Source organism: Ambystoma mexicanum, chromosome 1p (genome assembly GCF_040938575.1).
Source record: "Ambystoma mexicanum isolate Mex_15411 chromosome 1p, UKY_AmexF1_1, whole genome shotgun sequence".
NCBI classification, from domain to species: Eukaryota; Metazoa; Chordata; class Amphibia; order Caudata; family Ambystomatidae; genus Ambystoma; species Ambystoma mexicanum.
In genome coordinates, this window is record NC_090921.1 from 1,461,225,685 (window position 1) to 1,461,244,401 (window position 18,717).

Below are 18,717 nucleotides of genomic sequence, written 5' to 3' on the forward strand. Positions count from 1 at the left end.
CGAAGGATGTTCTGCTGTTTGGGTGTGGTTTAAATAGCCCAGGTAAAGTAGTTCCAGGCCAAGCAGTTCCAGGCCCAGCCACACCAAAACACTAGACTGCATGGCTTGGTTCTAAAGAACTGAGCTGTGTAATAGGCCTCCATGTTGGATTAAGGTCCAAAACTGGTATTACTTTATTCCTGATAATGAGCCTGGTGCCAAAGGCGCCAGGACTGACTACATTTATGTTTCTAATGGAGTTTTAAGGCCCTTGGGGCCAGTGTGAAGGGCTTTAGCCCCATTTCTGCCAGGGGGCTGTTATACCTGGTGAGGTTAGGGGCATGGATTGTAATGGCTAGTTACTACTGGACCTTCTCTTCGTTGTTGCCTCGTGCTGGTTTGTTTTTCTGCTACCATTTGCTCCTTAGCTGTGGACAGTCCATTGAGTAGTATCAAATCTGCACAGGGCACCACTAACGGCTGGTTGTGGAGGGTCACCAGGGCACAAACTCCAATCTAGTGGTAGCGGGGCGTATGCCCTTGCTCTGCATGCCCCAAAGTGCCCATTACAGCAGCAGTCCCTTCTGCAACGCCACAGTGTCCATTGTCGTCCTGCAGCCAGTATTCATTCCAAGCATTATTGTTCCATTGGCTCCAAAACATAGAGAATATTGTGTTAGTGCCTTTTGTTATGTGGACTTGTTTTTGTTTATCCACGTCAATGCATGTATACAACTGTTCCAAATGTTCTTACATTTAGCATTTATTTTCTTAACCACCCTTTCTTCAAATCCCACCAGCCCTTCTGGATGGCACTGTGCCATCCCTCTTTCCCATTTCTCATTGTGTAACACTGATACCTGGATTTGCATGAAGGTGCTGGTGTGGCACCCAGGGCACATCACAGCCTGTGGAGGTTTTACAGTTTATTCTTTTATGGACAGTGGGCACCTGTGTTCCCTTTCGGTCCCCTTTGTTATATATTCCCGAACCACATGCTTATTTTTCTTCACATGGGCCTTGCTTTCCCTTTGTATAAAGTTGTCCTTGTGCTTAACAATCCACTTTACTTCTACCACATGCCCCTGGTTCTGCACAAGGCCAGATGTACCAGACACCCTCCCTCTTCTGCTGTCACCTCTTGGGGCAAGAATTACTTTTCATTCCTGTGAGGTGTCGTATCGGTGAGCAGACGGAGCAGCGTCATTGGTGCTCCCCTATCCCGCTGTCTTCATTTCCCCATACCATATATTTTCTGAGGCTCGATCTACTCCTTCGCTGACAGTGTTTAATAATTCCAGTGTGCTAGCCACACTTCTTAGTACATGTTTCCCTTGACTCTAACATTCCCTCTGACCTCATCCTATTCGATCTCTCTTCCGCCTTCGACATGGTCAACTATACCATCCTGCTCAACCGTCTCTGCGATAACCTGGGTATCACTGATCAGGCTCTGGCCTGGCTGACCTCTTTGCTGTCTGATCGACCCTCCCATGTCCAACTTGGGTCCTTCCTACAATCTATCTCCCTCTACCTGTGATGTTCCCCAGGGGTCTAACCTCTCACCCTGGCTTTTCAACCAATACCTGGCAACTCTCACCCACTGCATTGCCATTTTCTGCTAAAATTTCCAGTGCTATGCTGACAACACTCCACTCATTTTCAGGCTGCCCTCGGCCACCTCCTCTTCCCTCTCTCATCTCCAATTGCCTAATTGCCATTCAAGATTGGTGTGCTGCAAATGATCTTTATCTGAATGCCAGCAAGACCGAGAATCTCCTCATCGGCACACCTTCACCATCCTTTCCCCTCACTCTCTGGCCGGCCTCCCCCCCCCCCCCCCTTGGCCCTCCTTCTACCCCCACCTGTGAGGCTAAGAACCTCAGGGTCATCTTTGACTCCACACTTTCCTTCTCCGCCCACGTCTCTATCTCTAAAAAGTCAAACTTCCTACTGCACCTCCTCAGAGGTACTCTGCCTTTCCTCTCCTTCCCCAGAAGCTCACCATCTCCCAAGCTCTGGTTCTCTCTAGGGTGGACTATTGTAACAGCCTCTTTCTAAATCTACCTGCCTCTGCAACTAATCCAGAACAGGACTGCAAGACTTATCGTATCTCTCGAAGCTCGGAAAGATCTCCATTTTCTCCCACTGGATGCAAGGATAACATTCAAAACCCTCTGCATTGTCCACAAGGCTTTCTGGGGCCTGTGGACAATGCAGAGGCCTCTGCAAATACCTCCCCTCTCAAGCACTTCGCTCCGCTACCTCCAACTACCTCGCTGTCAGTCGTTTTTCAAAGAAAGAAGCTGGGGGTAGATCTGTCTTCTGCTGGGGCCTCCCTCTGGAACAGCTTCCCTGCCACTCTAACACTTGAGGAGAACCGTATCTGGTTCTCGAAGCACCTCAAGACCTTTCTATTTGCTTCTGCCTTCGCCCCCCCTCCTGCTTGTCTGTTGTCTCTTGGCACCGTGCATCTGGCCACCCTCTGTCCTCTGGGCCCAGGTACCTGCTCACCTTGCCACCCTCCCACAATGCCTCCGGGCCACCCCTTGCACTGGGGTCTGTATTTGTACCCATACAGCCCCCCCTTTTTTTTTTTTTCTTCCTGCACTTATCAGACCTACCCTGTCTGTTGCCTTAAACCCAGCACTTGCCACTTGCTGGCTGCACTACCACTGTTTGTTGCCTTTATTATTTATTTATTATGATGTATCTGTTTCTCCTTTGCTCAGCACTTTCCACTTCTTCTCCCCCTCCCATGCACTTTTCCCCTCCCCCAAGCACTTGCGCGTTCTCAATGTCACTGGGGCCTAGTAAGATCGTTGTTTTGTTCTCCCTGTCCCCCTCCCTTGTCACGCTCTGAAACACTTGTGTGCGAGCGTGATACAAATAAAATATCAATTAAATGCAATCACCACCAGCTGATGGCTCAATTTATCCTTATGTGCTAACTACCAGAAGAGAAGAAGACAGAAAACAAAGATGCAGAACAATATTATACTTATTACTTTTCCCCCGCTCTTCTCATTAATCTGAGCCCCTTTTCTATTTCCTTGTCCATCTTATTTGTAGGATTCCTGTGACCCCTTATAATACAAAATATTAATGTAAATTGCGTTATACTTCCCGTCCGGGCACTCCTCCTCTTTCCAATGTGCTGCTGGTATCTCGTCAAACATCGGTGTGATGAATTCATGCACAAGGTTCTTTTCTCTTCACTGCTGCGGGTGTTAAGAAGATTACTACAAACTGACCAAAAAACCAAGACTCTTTCCACTTTCTTACTGATTTTTGAGCGAGGATCTTATACCCCAGATAGAGTGGCCGTGTTTCTGAAAATGCTTGTGCACTTTCTCAATGTTTGTTGGCACGCTTGTAGATTGCTGGACCTGGCGGGAAATGTAGCGAAGCACATTTGTCATCTCAGTCAGATCATTTTTTCATTCAATTTCCAAGGATTTCTGAGCTAGGTGTAGCATCTGAAATTGAACGTAAAGGAGGGACAGTCGCATGCATTCTCCTTCCTGTTACAATTTCATGAAGAGTTCAAGAGGAAGGCAAAAAAAGCCAATTTTGACACACAGTATTTGTTAGCTTAGCTTTTAGTAGCCCATTTATCCTCTCCACAATCCTGTTCGCCTGCGGCCGGTAAACAGTTCCAAGTTTGTGTTTAATTCTTAGGAGACCTGTTATCTCCTCAAGGAGATCATTGGCGAAGTGCTGACCATTATCTGATCTTATCTCTTCACAGTCCCCACATCTTGGGAATACTTTCCTCACTAATAGTTGCCACTGATTTGGCATCATTCTCTGCCCAGGGTCCCGCCTCAAGCCGACATGAAAATGGACAGATTACTACTATTGGGTACCTGTGGGAGCCACATCTCTCTTGCATGTCGACCTAGTCGATATGCAAGTGTCGTAAGGGCCCTTTCCGGCTGTGGTATCATGCACACAAGACAATTCCCCACCAACTAGTTTACTAGCTCATGCATGTTTGGAATGTACCATCCCTCTCTGAGCTCTGCTGCTACACTTTCTTTGGACGCATGAGTAAGGAAATGCAGCTTTTCTAAAGCACATTTAACAATTTGTTTTGGGTATCACAGGCTTCCCTGTGCTATTCTGCTGACAAGCTAAATCAGGTCTATTGACAGGAAACAACCTGTGTGTATCTATCAGGTCCCAGTGTCGAAATCTTGCAGGAGCAGAAGAATAGCCCACCAGATCCCCCAAACTAGTTCACCCAGCAGTCAATTGAAACGACTACTGAGTAGACCAGACTGGGGGAAAGGGAAAGTGGATAGAATAACAAATCTCCAGGATTCCTCCGGTACACTTCTTCTCCAGGATCTCTCAAACTTCAGGAAAACCTGCAATAAATGCATCTGGGGTTAAACATCTTATATTTAAATTCAAGAATTGTACTAATAGTCACTCACTTCCCATTAAAATTACCTGACTGACTCCTCCCAAGGCCAGAAGGCAACTTTGGAAAAATGAAATATTTTCTTGATGAACTGTAACTCTGCTCAATGCTGCTGCTTTTCCTTTTCTCAGTTTACTTTATTCCTTGTACTTATGGTTGACTGCTTACAACTATGTGCACTCTTGTAACTTAAATGCTCCAACTCTCAAAAATGATGTAAATCTTCGGTTAGTTTTATTTTCTAAAATTGTTTCCAGTTCCTTTAAAAATTCCAAATGATTTAAAATATATTTGTTTTATCTCTTCCTCTAGTTACCTCAAACTAAATCTAAGCTTGAATGTCTCTCATACACCACTCACTGCATTGCACTGCTGTGCCTCTCTTCCTTCAATAATATATGTGCAATGCTGTTTGAAAACTGTATTTTGGTAGAACTATAGTCCTTCTCTGCCACTGGAATGAAGTTCAAAACGTTAAACAGCCGTGTAACGCTGTTGCTGCTTTCTGCAATTTACATGCCAAAACACTTGCTTATGATGCTAAAAGTGCTGCACATAAACTTACTGTCTTCCTTCCTTATTTACAGTCAACAGTGATTGAGAAATCAGAGGGCCGATCACTGCGTACTCCGAAGCCGGCCGGAACAATTGTAACTGCTTCTTTTCACCTTTTCTCACACGCAGACACGCGTCGCTAGGTCCTCTCCTCTAATGTGATTTGACTGATGCAGGTCAAGCTCGCAATCAAAAAATAAACAAGCTATGATCAAAGCTACACGCGTGAGTCTTTCCAATGTTGACACGTTCACAAAAGAAAACGAACGACGTGCGCACGCAATCCTTCTCATTAGTTCCATGAACGCTTTCTCAAACAAAATAACTTTAAACTTGAAAAACAACCTTTTGCAAAAGTTAAGTTTCCACTGATTTTACAGTTTCAGCAACAACCTCTATTCATAATATTCCTGTGCAAATTTCTTTCTTTTCTTGTAAATGTTATAAGAAGAATTTCTTTAAGTTAATACAACTTGTACAGTCGCTTATCTGAGTCTTGTTTTGTGGCAATTTCTGATGTTGCCTTCCAGGCTTTGGTTTCTTTAATTTCTCAATGTTTTTCTTTGGAGCTTCAAAAGGCTGAGACCTCTCTTGAGTAGATCTTGAATGAAAGGCCGTTTAGAACCTCTCCTGAGGTTCCAAACTGCATCACAATAGCCTCCAAGCCAGTCACTGCTATGCAGGAAGTTCTCCATCTTGAACAGGGACAATACTAGCTGGCTGACGTTATCGTTATGGGAAATTGTAGTCCCTACCAATTCAACCCTCCCTAACAACAATTACTAATGCCACCAACGAATACCTAAACTATTGCCTCCTGCTACTTGTCCTCCCTCTGTTTCTCCTCCCTTGCCCCGTTGCACCTTGAAAACTTGTGTATAGGCGCGTTATAAATGCCATATACCATAATTCAGTTTCCTCTTTTGGTACTTCTCTTTGTAATTCTATTGTGTAATATGTGGATCATTTTGAAGCTTGCCTTTCATTCCTCTACACTCTTTTTATTTATTTTTCTTTTCTTTCCGCTGCCATCAGTGCCATCCTTTCCCCTTCCTCAGGGCATCTCGCACTCCCCATTCCTCTGGTAAATATGCTGCTGCTTTTGCCGCTCTCTCAGCCATTTCGTTGCCCATTGACACACTGTCTTGTTTTCCTGTATGGTCAGTACAGTTTATTGTTGCCACCTCTACTGGAAATTGTAATGCCTCAATTTCTTTGAGTTCTCCATGTTGTACAAGAGAACCATCACTTCTTTTGAAACCTCCCCTTTCCCATCGTGCTAGCACAGAATGGATAGTCGATGTGACATAGGCAGAATCGGAAAATATATTTGCTGCATGCCCCGCCATCATTTTTAGTGCTCTAATCACCACTAATTCTGCTGCTTGTGCTGAATAGTGGGAAGGTAGCCACTGTTGGCATGTTATTACATACTCCCCATTTATGCATCTTATCACTGCTGCACCAGTATGTCGTCTTCCTGTCTCTGGGTAAATGCTTGAGGACCCGTCAATATAGACCCGTACGTCCCCTTCCATCCTGTCCATGTGTGCTGCACAGTCGTGTGGTTCTTTCTCTATTGTTTCTGCCAGGTAGATTGCTGGGTTCACACTTCGACAGCTTACCACCTCTATGCCTGGGTTTGTCGGTATGACCTCATAGCCTGATGCCCTTTGGGTGGTTAGTTTACTTTTTGATTTCCCGAGGACAGCAAATGAGTGTTCCATGTACAATACTACGGGACACCCCATGGTAATCGTTGATGCCTTCTCAAATGCAAACGTTGCAGCCGCAAGCAATTGTTGACAAGGGACGTGTCCTTGCATTACTGGTTCTCAGTTTCCACTGTAGTAAGCTAGTGGTTGATGTCCCTACGGCTTTTTTGTGAGGACAAGCGTCCGCACGAAGCCATCTGAATGCGAGATCAAATGGAATTCCTCACTATAGTTTGGCGTTGCAAACACTGGTGCATGTGCTAGTGTCTTTTAGTTCTGCGAAACCCTTTCATGTCAGATGTCCATTTTATGTCGTCCTTCTCTTTCAGCACTTCCTTAAGGCTCTGCAATAGGGGTTTCGTGAATGTGGCATACTCAATACCCAAGCCCTGCTTGAACCTAGAAACTTCTGCATTTTTTTTAACTGTTTGTGGACGAGTGGTTGAATGAATGGCCTGTGTTCTTTTGGGCATTTTTCTTCGCCCATCATTAGAGATTATTTTTCTAAAGTACACTACCTCTTCAAGACAATACTGTAATGTTTCCTTATCCACCTTGAACCCTTTTTCTGCGAGTAGTGTCAAAATGTGTACTGAGTCTGTTCTACATTCTTCTGTCTCACTGCATGTAAGCAGGTAATCTAAATATTGAATCGCTGTGCTTGATGTTTGCATAGATCCATTAGTGTTATTCTATTGAAGATGCTGGGCGATTCACAGTTCCCCTGGGGCAAACGAGTATGTTCAAATCTGATTCCGCGATACGTGAAGGCGGCCAGATATCTTGAATCTGGGTGCAAAGGTGTAGAGAAAAAGGATTCTTCAAATCAATGGCTGAAGTATTTTGCATGTGCTGGTATGTTGCACAATATTGTGGCGGGATTGGGACGCAAATCCTAAAGTGCCATGACGCTCCTTTTGATTTCTTTATCGGGTAGATTGTCGTGTTGCAGGTAGATGTTGTCTGAATTATGCCTTGTTGCCATAATGCGTGCGGCGAGGAATATATCCCCCTCACCGGCTTCTCTGGTCAATGGGTATTTTGCCCGGGGTAGCAGGGCCCCTTGTTTCAGTTTTATTTTTACTGGCCCAATCCCTTTCAGTACCCCTACATCGCGAGGTCCCTTTATCCATAACATATCATTATGCAATCTCCCTCTGTGCTTTGGTTTTTGTTCAGTAACTGTGTCGAAATGGGCACCAGTTTTTCCACTACCTGAACTGGGCATGTTATCTGTATCTGGAACACCACCTCTTCTTCCTCTGTCATCGGCGAGCAATTGTTCATCCAACACTCCTGTAATTGTCAAAGTGGGGTCAATGCACAGCACTGTTCACCTCTCCATGTTGTCGTCATCTGTGCCACATGGCCTTCCGTATTACTGCTTCTTCCAACTGTAGCACTGTTTTCCCTTTGTCATCCTTCTGGCACTGTGGTCTGAATAGGAATTCTAAAGGCAGTCTGAACACCTTTGCCTGTATTCCCGGGACCCAGCCTAGCAGAACTTCGACCCCGTACATGAACATGCTGTAATATAGTGGCTGTGCTGTGTGCTTTGTGCATGTGCTGCCAAGAGAAGAGCTGCTACCCAGGCATTTTAAATGCTGGCCGTGAAGCACACATTCCTTTCTGTGAATGATATAGTTGCATTCAATCTACTGAGCAAATCTCTCCCTAATATGTTGATGGGTGTGTTTTTGGAGTATAGTAAGGGAGCCACAAGATGCTGCTTACCTACAGTTAATTGTAAATCTTTTGTTACTGCAACCACCACCCTAGAACATTCCTGCATATATCCATGGCTGTGTTGGATAGTGGGAATTCCCCCTGCAATGCAGGATTTGGTTGCTCCTGTATCTGAGAAATCTCTTGATCCTATTTTCACTGCCACCTCGGGTTCCTCTTTTGGGTCGTCTGTTATTGCTAAGACTGGACACGCTCAGACTTTCTGTGGGCCCCCCTATTGCTGTGTGTTCAGCGAGAAGAGAAAGAGAATCAATCCTATCATGCTGACTCCTGTGTAGTGGGCACCACGTTTTGCCCTAGCACCACTGTGGTTCCCCCTGCTACTGTGGGTGGCTGTCACCAGTGGGACCATTGCCCTGCTGTCAGTTCCTCCTTGGGGCTGCCGGGCCCCCTGCTGTGCTTGCATCTGCACTGGAGTCCTTGCTGTTGTGCAACCTGCTGCAGAAAGTGACAAATGCGTGCTACGTGTCCCATGTTCTGACATATGACAGACACTAGCCGGTCTGGGGCTGTCCGTGGTGTACGGGCTTGTGCTATATTTTTCTATTCCGTGGTACCCTGTTGGTAATTGTTTCTGCCACTGGATTATCTTGTAGCGCGCCCTGATTGCAGAAATTTAGAGGTGCTTCTTATTTTGTGCTGAGTTGTCCGTTATCATGACATTGTTATTCTATTGATACTACGCTTGCTCTTAGAGACACAAAGCATGGTACCTTGTTCCTTTGTGCTTTTAATAAAATCAGATCTCTAAATATGATCAGCGATGGACCTAAGATCACTATGGATCCCATTATGGCACTTTCATTAATATTGGCCCTCATAAATGCCATATCGGCTATTAAAAATGCAATTGCCATTAATGACTTATTCATACCATCAACCCAGATATTTGTTAACGGAGTCCCGCTTTACCTCTAACTGCACAACTTCCCTCCATCTTCTAGTTCCAGGTGACTTCCAAATTAAGTGGGTAAATGGGGACCATCAAAAAGGAGGTGGAGTTGCTAGTTTGTCAAACTATTTTTGGCTTGCAGAATTTCCATATCTTGAACTGGGACTCGACCTCCCATATACTGGCCTGTACCTTGACTTCCAACGATTTGTCACTTGATTCTATGCTATAGATCTCCAGGACCAGCCAGTCTCTCTAGATATTCTGGATACAGATGCATTGTCATTTGAAGCTGGTCATTTTAGGTGTTCTTAATGTATGGTGTAATGATTCCAAAGATGCAGACATCTCAGTGATGTCCTACAATCGCATAATCTCCATATTCTATCTACTTTACCAACGCAAACTAGACTAAACTATCGGTGGACAATGTTTTGGACCCTATACTATACAGAGGCCAAAGTCTATGCCCCCATGAAAATGGGCCAGTAAGTTGGTCATATCACTTTGTAGTATGCTTTTCCATGGCTATCGACCATACATCATGCAGTACGAACATAAGAACATGAGTGGGAACACAGAACTGTGCCGTTGAAAAAAGGATCTTACTTGCATTTCTTCCGACCAATTATTGGGTGATTTGAAGGTAATACAAACTGATATGACGTGCATAGCTTTATATACCAAATTGACATCACAGTTGCAAGCCAATTGTGACAACATTGCCCCCCAAAAAAATAGTACCCAAGAAAAACAATTAATGGTGCAGTGATAAAATAAAAATCCTTAGGGGACTTTAGCGAAAAACAGAAAAAAGATGTCTCAAAACCAGAAATACCATTGATCACCGCCAGGTTTCGCTTTCCCTGAAGATATAAAGGATGAAATTATGATAGCGAAATCACTATGCCTTCAAAAACAGATCAACCTTGCAGATAACAGACCTAAAGCCCTGTTTAAGGCCATTAGAAATGTTACCAGTCCCTCCTGCATGCATGTTAGTCTTCCAGCATCTCAAAAGATGGTTAATGATTTTAATACTTTTTTTCTTTTTCTGGGAATAATTGACCTGATTAGGACCAATATTGATGCTGAAGTGTTTTCTGAGGATGCCCATCTTGATGATCAAGCAATTGTGCCTAAATTTGCTTTCTTACCAGTTGCTGTAGAAAGCATTACCAATTTGGCAAGTAACATTGAACCGACTAATTAGTTATGAGCCAATCCATGCCTGTCTGACTAAACAGCATGCACATGCTCTTCTTAGTGGGCTGCTCCAGGCCCTGATGAATGCCTTCTTAACAAAAATCCCATCTCACTCCTCTTTTCAAAAAGCCAACATTGGACTATAAAATACTGTCCAATTATTGTCCCGTTGCTGGTCTCCTGTGACCTGCTAACATTTTAGGAACATTTTAAAAAAGATTTTGACTATGCGGCTTCAGGATTTCCTGGAAAAACATAGCATTCTAGATTCATATCGGTCAGGATTAAGACCTGGACATGGCACGAGAAGGTACTGATGGCCGTCTGGGATGACCTACTTGAGACTACCGACAATGGTAACATCAGCATGCTTGTCATGCTTGACTTGTCGGCAACCTTTGACAGTCGATTTTTGATATCCTTGGGTCAAGATTATTATCATTGGCACATGTATCTGATGAAGCACTAACATGGTTTACCTCATTTCTGACTGACTATTCTCAGCAGGTTAAGGCAGGTCACTCACTACCTGTCTGGCTCACTGCCAGTTACTTGTAGAGTTCCTCCTTGTCTCCACTACTGTTTAACATGTATATTCACCCATTGCTCAATATCTTCGCCCAGTTTGAGTTATGTGGTCACTCTTATGCGGATGATATACAGATCTGTCAGTTTAAGGCAACCACAGGAGTCTATGGAGCGAGTATCAAGATGCGCAGATAAAATCCAGAGTTGGATGCTGGCGAATAAGCTCCAGCGGAATCCATCAAAAACACAGATTGTCTTTTGCCCAAAAATAGAGAACAGCAAATCTGCTATATTCTGTTCCTTGTTGAAGTTTATTTGGAATGCAAATTAAATACTTTCAGTCAGTGAAAAACCTGGGCTGTGTATAGCAGTCCAACAGAAGTTGCAATTTACAAGTCAATCAGACAATTAAGTCTGTGTACTATCAACTCCAACTTCTCAAGCCTTTACTTCCGCTCATTGCTGAGAAGTATCGTCCAATTGTAGTGGGAACTCTGACAAACACAAAATTGGATTACTCTAATGCTGTCCTGACCGGTATGCCGATATTGGCATCAGTGGCTCCTGGTAGCTCAGAATTACGATGTGCGTCTGATTCTCTCGCTACCCATAGTAACAGCTATTTCATAGTTTCTAATAAGCCTTCATTGGCTTCCAGTGCCCCAGAGGATTCAGTTTGAAATTCTGTGTCTGGTTTTCAAATGTATTCATGGTCTCGCCTCAGTAAATCGGGCATCTAACATCAAAATTCTGTTGGTGGTCCCTCCATCCAGGACCACTACACGGGGTGACAGACATTTCTCCTCTGCGGGCCCTCGAGCCTGGAACTCCTTTTCGTTAAATGGCAAATTGAATCCCTAACTAGCTTTAGGAAGCAATCAAAAAATAGTCCATAGGATCCCCTCTGCGAGAACGAACATGGCTAAATGACCTGTCTTTTGGCAAGGTACCCACTTGAGAGTCTACAGCCACACACACTTTAGCTCACTGTACCTTTCACAGAAGGGAAATAGCTATTTGCATATCTGTCTTTGTCCCGCCCACATGGCCAGTCCAGCACTGAAATGCTATGGCAATTCTCTTCTGAACAAGAGTACCAACAGCAATCCCAGACACTTGTTTCAGCCTTTTTTGAGCCTCATCAGTGAGGTGAATCTTTAGGAAGCAGTTGACATATCTGTTTGAGTAAATCCCCTGATTAAATTAAAGCAAGTAACTGTCTGTCTTTCTCCGATAGTTTTTTCATCTGCGCCTGGATGCAGTTCTCTGCCAGGATCCCAATGGGATATGCGCTTTACAAATATCGCAATCAAATCATATGTAGCAGGGTCCAAATACTCTGTACCCTGTTCCTCGATTACCCCCCCCCCCCTCTTCCTTGCTGCGCAGACCCTCCTCACATAGGGAAGTATCCCCCATGCATGTAGTTCTCCTGTTAGTATTCCCCATTGTGGTCCATAATGTGGCTGCATGTACCCTCCTTGTTGTGGTGCTTGTCCTACGGGAAGCCCTCCGCCCTCCCTGTGGTGCTGGTGCCACGGCAGCAGCGCCTTGTACTAATAGTGCTCCTTCCATAGTATATTTAGCCAGCTTCTTTTGTACTAATTTGTTTTCTGCCTTCAGCCTCTCGCTTTCCTGCTTCCTTTTACAATGGTGTATTTTTGTGGCTTGTATTGCGGGCCAGCCTTTAGTTTCTATGCCCACTATCTTGTTTAAGGATGCCTGTGCTTCTTTTGGCAATCTTTTCACTAGAATGTGATGGAACAATGGTCTACATTTGTCCCAGGACACTCGTATCTCTTGGGTCCAGAAAGCCTGAACTATTTATATAGTCTGCCGGGTCGTCTTCTCATTTACTTTTGAGTCATCACTGTCCACAGGTCATAGCTGCCTGGACACGTGCTTCCTAGAACTTCCCAGACAAGTGCTCGACAATTGTTAAATGGAGCCCCGTCATGAGCATTGGTGCTCACTTTCACTCCTTTTTAGCCCGCCTGATTCCACATTTTGTCTGCATGTTCTCCTATGATTGTGGCAAACAAACTTTTCATATCCCTTATGGCCAACATCACCTCGATCCTGAGTGCCTGTATCCATTTACTGGCCCCGGCCACGAGACAAGGTAATTTACATATTGGGTTATCCTGGGGCATTGTCTAGCAGGGCACATAATGGGCCCCCCCCCCACCTTCTCCTACCCCTTCTGCAATAATGGCATTACCCACGTTTTTGGTCCTGCTTCTCTTCCCTTGACAGTGTTAACCCAATTTTTACTGTTCCCGTCCTACTGCGTAAGGCGGTGGACCATTCCCTACCACAACTGTCGCTGTCCTGTATCCACTTTTTTTTTTTTTTCCCCTTCTCCTTAGTTTGTCAGGTGTCCATTCGTCACTGTCCCCGTCACTCCATTTGTCTCCTACAAGAACGTATTCTCGATTTATTTTACTGTCAAACATCGCTTCTCCTGGCCAGGCATGGAAACAATGTCCTGCAGTCTCCTCTGCCCACTGGAAGTTGTATTTTAATATTTAACACAATACTGGGGGAATTTGCAACACATATGATCTAAGGGGCTGTCCATATATGCCATTATTCCACCTTTCAGTGTTCACTCCGGCCCTCTCCACAGGCCCAACCAGCCACTTGACTTGTTCGCACTGGCCCTGTCCACAGGCTCGACCACTCACTCGATGTTAGTACTGGACAGCCCTCTCCGCAGGCTCACGGTTCCCTATGTTGATACTGGAGTATCCAGTATCTACCCATGCACCACTGGCACACTCCTGCTTTTAATATTTTAATAATGCAAAAAGCCTATTTTTCACGAGATACTTCTGAGTGCTGAGTCGCCCACCACAAGCCTTCCCCATGCAATCACTCTAGCTACCACATGCATGTCTCTCTATTGGGGGGGGGGGGAACAACACAACTTGTACCCCAAAGACACAACTATACAATTGTCTGTACTACAAGCCACTCCTGTCTAATGGAGTTTGCCACGCACCCCTTCCTGCTCTACTGCAGGCGTGCCCACACCGGCGCCCACTCCCTATCGGGTGGTAAGCTCTAATATTTACACTATGTCCGATCGTCCTCCCTACTCTCGAGGATGAGTCCTATACACCATAAAAGCAATCTATCCCCCGGCCTTCTACTTGCATGCACTTATTGTGCAGCGTTTTCTTGCACAGTGATACTCTTGAGTCCCCTCGGCACGGAGCCTCTACCACGGGCTCGCCCCTTCACTGAAACGTGGGATGGCTCTCGGGACCTGGCAGACCTTTGCAAACGCAGCGTCTGCTGGGCCGCCTCAGTGATGCACTGTGAACAGGTCTGCAGTCACCAGACCCGCGCCCCCAAGGAGGATCGGTCTGGATAGCCTCAGTAGTCTGGGAGGACTGAGGCATCTCTCTGGGGCCTCCAAAAATGTAGTCAGGGGTCCGCTATTTAGTTCATAATAAAAACCACATGCTCAAAAAATTGAGCACCAACTGTGCAAGAAGCAACGCGGTTTATTAAAACTGGGTGAGCACAAATCAAACGGAACAGTGGATTAGCTCTGATCGAAAGGCTGACATTTGAATGGACTACAAAGAGTAGTTTTATAGCAAGAAATAGAGAAACACTTGCAAGTTGGAAAATATTTTTTTTCTGTGCTTCCCAGAGCTTTGATTGCTTTGCATTCTCCTCCTCTTCAATAATTACATTAATTAGCAAAAGCGTCATTGGAGCAAAAAGTTTAATAATTTCCCATCACCTCACCTACCCATGTGGTACCACATTTTATTCCCAACCCACCCCTGGACATCTTGTTGTTGATGAAGCAACATGTGTGCTGACCGCTGGAACTTTAATATACTGCCATTGGTCAGCACCATTGAAAATGGGACACAAACCCTGCAGCTCGTGGGAAAGGGGACATTCACATGTTACCTGTTAGATAATGGCCTTCGCAAACTCTGTGATAGATATTTTGAGGGCTAGCCACCTCGTCAGAGCTCAAGAACTTACCATCCGATTGGTCCTCCCAGGAACGCCACTCCGTCCAGCCGCCTGCCGGTGGGCATCACTGAAACAGCCTCCCTCCCTCCTGCTGCTGCGCAGGGCCGCTTGTTTGGCTGACCGCCCTGCAGCCGCATCACCCTGTTCCGGCTGTGTTAATTACCATATGACGAGTAAATTGGGCCCCCTTTTACATTCCTTTCGTTGTGGTCACGTGTTATAAATTGAAAGTCCCCAGATCCAGCCCACCCCAAGGGATTCCTCACTATGTGTATTTGTGATTGTGCTATTTTTATCCCTCCCATCCTTTAGCTAATCATAGAGCAGTGCTTTGGACCAAGTTTTCATCCAATGTATCGTCGCCCCCTTTCATTCCCGGTGAAGCCCTTTGTACAGGTATGTCTGTGGCTCAGAGTATCTGTTATTCCCCATGTGGCCACCCCCACTGTGCATCTTTACTCCTGCAGTTGGTGGATGTGCTCCCTATCTGACGCTGAATTGGCACCTTAAACACAGCATTATAAAAAGAACAACTCTTGAAAACCCTCTTTTTGGTATCCATCACTTCTGCTTACAGTGTACCCTACAAGCTGTGTCATATAAACCTCCTTTTACAATATTTTCCAAGGAGAAGGTAGTCTTGAGTGTTCAACCCTCCTTCCTTCCCAGGTTTGTGTCTGAGTGCCATCTGACAGAGAATGGCACAATCCGCTTTTTATCCACCTCCTCACCCTTCTAAGAATGAAGAGCTTCTACATTTCTAGGATGGAAAATATCAGGCAAGATGACCAACTATTTATTGGTTATGCAGGCCACAGGTTAAGCCAAGCTGTGACCAAACAAACTTTATCCTGTTGCATCATCTTATGCATTCCATTGTGGGAGAAGATGTACCTGAAAATCTGAGCGCCATTCCACCAGTGGAGTGGCTACCACTTAGGCTCTTCAAAGAGGTGTTCTTTGTCGTGCATTTGTAATGTTGCTCCCTGGTCCTCGGTACACACTTTCATGAAGCATTATTTGTCGTGCTGTTCTGCACAACATCAATCAATCAATAGTGAAAAAAAAAATGTCCACTTGTCACACCTCCATCTAATAAACCGCTACGAGAGTCTATCAAAGATGAGGAGTCCGCAGGAGGACACAAGCCATTAGAAAAACAAATCACTTACCCCTGGTAATGTTCTTTCTATTGGATGTTCCTCTTACTGATTCCTCATCACCATCTCACCCTACCCCTTTGAATGTGGGTAACATTTGTAATATAGCTCTCAACGCCCATGCAGGTTATATAATCCCCAAGTCTGCTGTGCAGAAAGAGGAAAAACTAAACTGAGGCAACAGGCGCAGTGCTGGCTATTTATACTTCCATTGATGTCCGATCCCGATGCAGGAATGGTAACCATCGAGGGACGTCGACTTGATGCCGCACAGCGATCTCTGCTGTTGAAAAAGTTTGAGACTGTAAAACAGGATATGGATATATCAAATAAAGTAAGCTGTGGGAGGAACATTCAGTAGAAAGAATATTACCAGGGGTAATTATTTTTTTCTTTTATAGAACTACATTTTTAAACTTTCTTTGGCAGCATTTTCACATAGATACAACTATATTGCAAAGGTCTGTATCCTACATCTGTGAAGCCAGATGGGGAACGTCACAGCTATTTGAACTACAAAACATGTATGCCTTGGGAGAGCAATGTTGCAGCTAAATAACCTTTTCCTCTGCCCGTCGTTGGACCCATATCCTGTTTCTTGTTTTCTGTTTTGACAGATGGCACGAATGGTTTCAAATGCGCAGAACGAGAGCCGTGCACAAAGCTTCATGCAGTGGAAGATGGTGGCTTATGGCTCCCCAGTAGCAAGACGTGACGAGGCTCTGCCATGCCAGTATTATGACCTTCAAGAGTGGAACAGGACAAAGACTTTGCCAAGTGTCGTTGCACAAGCGTTCTTTGGGGAGAACCTTATGGAGAATTGCACCATCCAAGCCCTCAACCTTTCCTTCGGCATTGCTGATGGGGACTTCTACAATAAGAACCACTTCTTAAGTTGGTGAGTTGAGCAGTGACTAGCAAGCTGCAGGTAGTGAGTAATTCAGTGAGCATCGAACAGTGAATTTGTTTTTTGTGTGAAGTAGAACACATTTTATGACTGGCTTTTATTTCTCAATCTGGGGAATCCCCATCAAATCCATGGCAATCCGTCAGAAAATCCTTTACACTATGCATAGAAACATTTGTTTTATTTTTTTCACTTGTAGTCTAGTGGTTGAGTTGTCTATCATATTTAGGGAATATTGGTTCTAATCTCAATCCCTGTTTATCACAGTATGAGTTTTGGCCAGATCTACTATTTGCATGTTCTTTGTGTTCAGATCTTTCTTTGAAATGCCTAAATGCCTCTACCACTGCTTAACCAGCATAACATGTACATGTTGGACTCTAGCTGGTAGCTGTGACTTTCTGCGAGACTTGATTTGTTAAAGCCCCAGTACATAGGCAGATTGTCTTCTCTTCCATTCCTTAGATTGCTGCCCAAGGCCCATTTTAACATGCCTACATGATTAAGATTTCCTATTACAGATTTTAAAAAGAAATTCAGTATTTTCACATGTTGATAACAAAGGAACTACTTTTCTTTTACGTTATTAAGTTTATATAGCGCACAATGGACCTGAAGGCATGAGGGCGTGTACAAACAACAAAAAATACAAAAAACCCCATAAAACATTCAGGGGAAGGCAGAAAGCAATATGAGAGAAGCAGCACCATCGGCAAGAAACTTGGAAGTCTATACCACCTAACTAAGGTGGTACCCAAGGGAGTTCAATAAGCAGGAGAACAAGGAAAAACCTGTTCAAGGGGTAGCATTAAAGTATCGGCATACTACTATGAAGAAATATCCACGCAACAAAGGACAAATCTGCCTTTGTACCATCCTGCAATAACATAATATTTCACCTCAAATGTGCCCCTTATTGAGCCCACTGCATAGTATAGAATAAATGGGACCTCCAGACACCTGGGAAGAATGATTATTCACGATTTGGTGATTTCCAGATCGGAGCCAGAGGAGCCAAAAGACTCGTCCCCTGTGGTTGGCAATAGTTGTTGATACAGGATTTGGCTTCTGGGGATCGGGCTGGCTTGGAGAGACCTCCAGAGAAGAAAGAATATTGAAGAGTAGTGGAAGGCACATCGGAAAGAAGCCTGCCACGAAAGGGGAACCAGCAGGTGAGTTTGCAGGAACCAAGGCAGCACAGCTCCCAAGAGCGCCAGTCAGGGGGGGGGGGGGATTGGAACCAGGGTGCCCTGGGATGAAGATTGTGTTTTGGCACAGTCTTTGTAGTCATGGCAGTGAAGGGGATCTGGTGATGCAGGCATGGCCACAAGCTTCAGGAAGATGTAGGCCTTCAAGCAGGAGCTGCAATCCAGTTGTACCCACCAGATCAAGGGGAAATGAGCGCCATTGTGGGTTCCTTCTGGTTTTTCTGGAGCAGCTGAGCATTTCTGTTGCATTCTTTGTTGCATCAAAAGATGCTGGTGCAGAGCTTCAGTCTTTTCTCAAATAGCGGACCTTCTGGGACTGCAGTTACAGATTTCCATCAGTAGACCAGGTTAGTGGGTGGTTGGGTCTGTTTTAATTCACCTCGAGAGGCA

General features: G+C 44.8%; 1 protein-coding gene across 1 annotated transcript in view; it reads left to right on the forward strand.

The window, feature by feature from the left end:
* Positions 1–18,717, forward strand: part of GLMP (glycosylated lysosomal membrane protein) — a 238,211-nt gene that overhangs the window by 163,234 nt on the left and 56,260 nt on the right. The window contains exon 5 of the mRNA XM_069607109.1: positions 16,830–17,110. Coding sequence (XP_069463210.1) covers positions 16,830–17,110 — 281 coding nt within the window. The remainder of the gene's footprint in view (positions 1–16,829; positions 17,111–18,717) is intronic.